Below are 6,596 nucleotides of genomic sequence, written 5' to 3' on the forward strand. Positions count from 1 at the left end.
TGGAGGGCAGTGTCACTGGCCCTCATATGTGGGATCCGAACCGGGGCCCTCTGGCGTCCCAAGCGAGTTCTTAACCATCGCGCCACTCGGCCGGCCCTGGAGCGTCTCATTTTAAACCTCATGTTTTAAAATTTTTCTCCCATAATTTCTACCACTTTTCTTTCCCTAAGCTGCATAATAAGAAATTTTTTCCAGTTTACCATTTTGTTCTTCAGTTGTTTTAATCCATACAGTGCAATTTCATTTTTGGATTTCAGTGACTATTTTTTATTTGGTTCTTTTTCAGACTTCTGTTTTTCCTACTACTTTTCTTCACAGCCTCCTGACTGTTTTTTCCCTCCCTAATAATATCCTGTTCTGGTCTTTGGTATTTATTCCTTCCTCTCCTGGAGTGTTCTAAATATCCTTGCTTTAAAGTACTTCAGATGATTTGATTATCTCTGCTTCTTGAACAGCAGACCCTTCCGTTGGTTAAATTTGCTGACATTCCCTCATGGTGGTTTGTTTCTCCTGGGGTCTAGAACTTTTTCATTAGCGCCTCTTCATCAGAGGTTTGCATACCCTAGGTGTGTCGGCCTCCCTGCAGGGTGGTTTTCTATTTGCTGCTGCCAGGATCCTCCAGGTGTCACTGGGGCTAGCTCTCCTGTTCATTTCTCAACTGGGGGTTCCTTCTCCATAAAAGCGGTAAATTATGACTTGCTCAGGCCTGAAGTTGCAATTGTTGTGGGTGATTCATCTCGCTCCTGGCCCACAGTGGATCTTTTTTCTTTCCTGGGCCAGTGACTGGAAGTTTTCTGGTTTTGATGTTAGCGACAGGGCAGCTCTTCATAGTGCCCCGCTGCATGATGCAGAGAGCCGTGCGGTCCAGTGCGTGGCCTTGCAAGGGCCTGAGGCTCATCCACCCTGTTAGAATCCTGCCCCGAGCGCTCAGGACCTCTGTCAAGTGCTGACACGGGAGCTCTCTGTCGTGAGCGCCTACTCACTTCCCACCTAGTCTCTTCAGGCCATTCATTTGTTCGATGTTTTCCTCTTCATTTCTGGTTCTGGAATTTCCCTGCTAGGCTTCAGTCTTGGCTGCCTATTAACGTTTTAAAAATTCTGCTTTATCCAGCAGTTCTATATGATTAGAGTAAGAGGGGAGCTCTTTCCTTGTGTCAGCTTGATCCATATTATTCTCCTGAAGCATTAGATTGTTTTCTGGATTTGCCTAGATCTAGTGTCTTCAAATTGGATTGCGTTTTGTATGCCCATGCTCTCCCAGGATCTTTGAGCATATGTATATTTTTTATCTTACTGGTTCATAATTCTTAATTTAGTCACTGCTTGTGTGGCCCTAAACTGGGGCCCTACAGCATAGACACAGGGTGGAGGTGGGAGGGTTTCCTGGTATGAGACCCCACTCCACCCCAAATACCCCAATCTTTAGGTTACTCAGACACTTTTTCCAGGGGTTAAAATAAATAGTCACATGTGACATCATATTTCATTGACTATGGAGACATTCAACAGGGTCTGTGTGATGAAGTTGTTTCCCTCTAAGAGGTGCCTCTAATTTGGTTATAGTAAATTCTGTTCAATGAAGGCTTCTCTCTGGCAAACACGTTCTCTAGTTCCTAATCACTTAATGGTAATTCTCCACAGTAAAAAATTATCTGCAGTTGACCATTGAACAACACAGGTTTGAACTGCTCAGGTCCACTTATACGTGGATTTTTTTCCAATAAATACGTACAGTACTGTAAATGTATTTTTCCTTCCTTAGGATTTTCTTAATAACATTTTCTTTTCTCTAGCTTACTTTATTGTAAGAATACAGTATGTAATACCTATAACATACAAAATATTTGTTAATCGACTGTTTATGTTATTGGTGAGGCTTCCGGTCAACAGTAGGCTATTAGTAGTTAAGTTTTTGGGGAGTCAAAAGTTGGGGAGTCAAAAAGTTGCAGGAGTCAAAACCCCTGCATTATTCAAGGGTCAACTGTACTCATTGCTGTTTGCAGGAACATAAGGGGAGAAGTAAAAAACGCTGAGCCGATTTAGCTGAGCTTTTCACAGCTTTTCTGGTGTTCTCATTGAGCAATTATTATTCTGTTCCAAACTTTCCTCAACCAACCTCATCAACTGTGACAATTAACATGTACTTGAAGTCCTAAATCATGGAGCAGAATGACATAGAGGGTGTAGCTGCTTAGAGGAAGAACGAGAGGGAAGTGTATTTACTTCCTCCTGGGCCCGTCCGTTTGTCAAATAACCCCAGATGGGACCTCAGCTCAGTCCTTCCTTCCAGCTGGGAATGTAAGTTTCATGACCCGTCTCTTTATGGCAAAGTGAGACAGGAATGAAAAGTTTGGGTGGCCCAAAGCACGGGTTATAGGAACCTGACCTGTGCAGGCACAAGCAGCAGGTGAAGATTTGGGGTTAGGAGGAGGGAATGAAACAAAGGCAAGGCAAGTGGGGAAAGCCTGCAGCTGCTGCCCATCTGGAGAGAACCATGGCCCCTGTGGCCATGTTCATTGTGGTGAAGATTGTGGTGGATGGAGCCGGCACTGTCGGTCCCAAAGAAGAATGGAATGGCCTCTTACAAAGCCAAAGATGGCCTCTTGTGAGGAGGAGGGGCGCCTGTCCAGACCTGCCCTGGAAGCTCACTTCTTGGCGGCAGTTTGGCAGGATCCCCTGTTACTTGCTAAGCCTGTTTCCCTCCCCCATGCGGACGGCTTCGCTGGATTATAAAGCTTTCCCCCCAGGCCTCTCTGTTAGTGTTTGTTTCTCATCCTTCGTTCTGAAAGAGGCTTCCTTAACATGTCCACAGACCTACCTGCACAGTTGGTTCCAGCTGGCCGTCCTAGCTCCCGCTTAGCCCATCCTTGCCCTTACTCCCTCACTGCAGCTCCACTGGCCTTCCCTCATCTTTGGGCTCTCCGCGCTCCCTGTTTACCTAGAGAACCCATTTGTGAAACAGTGTAAGGCCTCTCTTCCTGTTTCACTGGTTATATATCAAGCTGAAACTTCTAGAACTATAATTGGGATGTAACTTTCTCCAGCAATGGGGCTGCTTGGGATCCCTACTGCAGGTTGAAGATGAGATTGCCCAATATTTCAGGAGAAAGACATGGCATTAACCTACTACTGAGATGCAATACTTCCTGCTTTCCAAATTTCCAGATGTAATTGTCCATTTGAAAATGGTTGGTTTTGAAATGATTTCCGTTGCGTCTGGGAGAGCTGATAGTTTATCACTGTTTTTTTTTTTTTTAAAGATTTTATTGGGGAATTGAGGAAGGGGAACAGTGTTGGGGAATTGGGAGAGGGGAACAGCCAAGTTGTTGTCCTTCAATCTTAGTTGTAGAGGGTGTAGCAAGCTCACCTCCAAGTCCAGTCGCCATCTGGCCGCCATCTGGTTGCTCAGCTCAAGGTGCCATGTTCAATCTTAGTTGCTGGGGGCGGGGGCGAAGCTCACCATTCCATGTGGGAATCGAACTGGCAACCTTGCTGTTAAGAGCACACGCTCTCACCACTGGCCATCTGGCCGCCTGTTGGCAGCTCAGCGGCAGCTCAGCTCGGGCGCAGCTCAGTGGCCCATGTGGGAATCGAGCTGGCGACCCTGTTGCTCAAAGCTTGTGCTCTTAACCAACTGAGCCACTCAGCCGGCCCTATCACTGTGATATTTATAAATGAATGAAGATGCAGAAGAACATTTTTATTCCTATTTCACTTTGCATTGGCTCCTGTGCCAGCACATCCTGGTGGTCTCTGAGTGGGTTGAAATGAAGGGGTTATGTGATCCTTTGACCCATGGCAGCAGCAGAGTTGGAGAAGCGGGTTTCATGGAGTAACTCTGCTCACGTTGTCTTCACTTGACATAGCCCACCTTCCTCTGCCCAAAGGGCCTTCCTCTCTGTGCTGCCTGGCTTCTGCATGGTGTCTTCCTCCGAGCGCTGTAGCCCACTTACTTCCTTTGAATCATTTGTCGAATCCATTCACTAACAACCTGGTATATGCTGTCTTAGCCCTTTAGGGCTTGATGTTCGGAGAGTAGAGACTATGCTGTTTCTCTTTGTTCTCTCCACTGTGCCCATCCCACAGTAGTTTCCGGGTAAATATTTATTGGTTCACAGAATACTTGGTTGTTTAAGATTTAGAGACAAAAATGGTAAAATGACTCTTTTCTTCTTTCTCTCTAGTTACAAGTTATTCCCAAACTGCGTCCCCTCCTTTGGGTTCCGCCATCTGCTGCCTCTCACAGACAGAGTTGACAGCTTCAACGAGGAAGTTCGGAAACAGAGAGTGTCCAGGAACCGCGATGCCCCCGAGGGGGGCTTTGACGCAGTACTTCAGGCAGCTGTCTGCAAGGTAACTTCCCTTTCTGGCCCTATATCTCTATGGTAGGTCAAGGAAGAGAACTTGGGGGGGCGGGGAGGGGGGTGGGGGACGGACGGACACGGGCCTTAGCACTGCCTGCAGGAGATGGTAGATTTTAATGACCCCAGCATGTGGTTTCCCATCCACTCTTACATCAGAGGGTGAGCTCAGTGAAATCCACAGCAATCAAATCAGCTGGAGCTCAGGGATGGATTGGAGCGGGTGTCTCTGTGTCGGGTGTGGCTGTGTGCAATAGAAGGCTGTCTTTGCCAGGAGACAGCTGTTCTGTGTTTATACATTTGGCTTTTTTGCATCTTTTCAGGGGAAAAAAAGGAAAGGTCAAGCCAAGTGCCTAGAAGTTTATAGAACTTTCTAGCCCAATTTTGGTAAACCTTAAAGATTACTCTTTTGGGGAATCGAGCTGTAAAGGAGATTTGCACGTCATCTTTGGTTGCATTTCTGTTTGCTTTTCTCCTGCTTCTCTGTGATATATGAATCTAGAGGGAGGGCGCAGACTTAGGTCAGAAATGAACTCATGATTTTGAGAGGTTCCAACTTCAGCACAATATATAATTGGAATGTTGGTAATAACTTATTCTTAACGTAATTTTCTGTTGTCAAAAGAAACCAATAACAACAACAAAACGTAAAAATAAAAATCACTCTCGAATTTGCTATCCCAACACATACTTTCAAAAATTTTCCACAGTGGTCATCGCAGAGCATAGATAACTGGCAATGTTTTCTTGAAACTTGAGGGAGGCTCGGCCGTAGGGCGGTGGTTGGGACTCATGTTTGGGGGACGGCTGGGGAGGGAGGTTAGGACTCAGTTTGGAGTATCAGCAGCTGCTATTCATTTACCAGCTGATAGCACTTAATTGTCCACTTACATGTTTCTGACCCTAGAGTGCCTGTGTTCAGTGTATCACACTCTCACTTTTCCTTCATTCAATCCTTGACAGGGTGATAAGAGAGCCACAGTTGTCCTTTCTGAAATAAAAAACCGAAATGGTAAATAGAGAGGGATAAGGGGAAGGAAAAATCTGAAGGAAGCAGCAGTCTCCTGTAGTCCTCTTCTTGGTCCCACCTGGGTCCCACCGGTCATGTGCTGCATCCTTGGGCCCACCCTGAGGAGGAAGGTCTCCCAGTGGCCCCATCTCCAGGATGGCTACAGAGCGGCCCCTTCCCAGCTGCTAGCAGAGCCCAACGGTTTGATTCAGAGGTCCCTGATGCTTTGTAGCTGTCCAAGAAAGCCAGATGGAACGCAGCTAGAATGTGTTCAGCTCTTAATCTTTCAACGACGTCACAAAATAGTTTATAAATTTGCTTCAGGGAGGAAAAATTGTATTTTGACTGGCATTCAGACATGGATTGTATGAGGCATTGTCTTCACAGACATTCTGCCAAATTTCACTTCTTGACAGGGAGAACATAGCATCCCTCTCTTCTCCCCATCTTGAGAATTTTGTGGGTCTTCTTTTTGGGGGAAAGAAGTCACCTTTAAGGCTTAGGAGAAAGAACCCAAGGACAGGCCTAAGCAGTGTCCAGTTGTATTAATTCTGTGTGATTAATCAGAAAGGCATGATTGAATGCCTGAAGCACAGTGGTCTTTGAGAAACCATTAGAGTTACTCTTTGCTTGTAGAACCTTGCTGTGCCGACCCAGACTCGTGAAATATTCTCCCCTTTGAAAACCCAGCATTTCAAGACAGAGCATTTCAGAAGAGATGCTGGCAGGCTTCTTAAACTTGTCCGTACCTCATGTGTGAATTATTGTTGGCTGAGAGGCACTCTGTTGACATTTTCTCTTATTCTCCACCATGGCCCTTTGCCATAGGGAATACCGGAAAAGTTAATAATTGCTTGGAATTATGTAGTCTGTGAGCCACCAGCTTCTCCACCGTGTCTTTTCCTTTGTGCTGTCAGTTTATGTTGGGATGCATAGCAAGCAATTCCTTTCTCACTTGAAATCACCTATTTATAACAAATGTCACCCTTCCTGGTTTACCACAGCCTTACTTACAGTAACCAAATAAATACCTTTGGATGATGACTATGCAGTAATCATACATTTAAAGAATATTTAAGGACTTGAATAATTGTTACAATAAATTAAGAGGGCGGTAGAAAGCAAGTGATAAAACACTAAGAACAGTATGATCCTATTTTGCAAACATAAGAAAGAAAAATATTAGAAATAAGTAGACCAAAGTTACCACAGTAGTTGCCTCTGGT

The 6,596-nt window shown here is 45.4% G+C and overlaps 1 protein-coding gene across 2 annotated transcripts in view; it reads left to right on the plus strand.

The window, feature by feature from the left end:
• ITGB5 (integrin subunit beta 5) overlaps nucleotides 1–6,596 on the plus strand; it is a 154,970-nt gene that overhangs the window by 58,199 nt on the left and 90,175 nt on the right. For both annotated transcript variants that reach the window (XM_019652235.1, XM_019652246.1), the window contains one exon: nucleotides 4,185–4,353. In XM_019652235.1, coding sequence (XP_019507780.1) covers nucleotides 4,185–4,353 — 169 coding nt within the window. The remainder of the gene's footprint in view (nucleotides 1–4,184; nucleotides 4,354–6,596) is intronic.

The sequence above is a fragment of the Hipposideros armiger genome, unplaced genomic scaffold (assembly GCF_001890085.2).
Source record: "Hipposideros armiger isolate ML-2016 unplaced genomic scaffold, ASM189008v1 scaffold_8, whole genome shotgun sequence".
Taxonomy (NCBI): domain Eukaryota; kingdom Metazoa; phylum Chordata; class Mammalia; order Chiroptera; family Hipposideridae; genus Hipposideros; species Hipposideros armiger.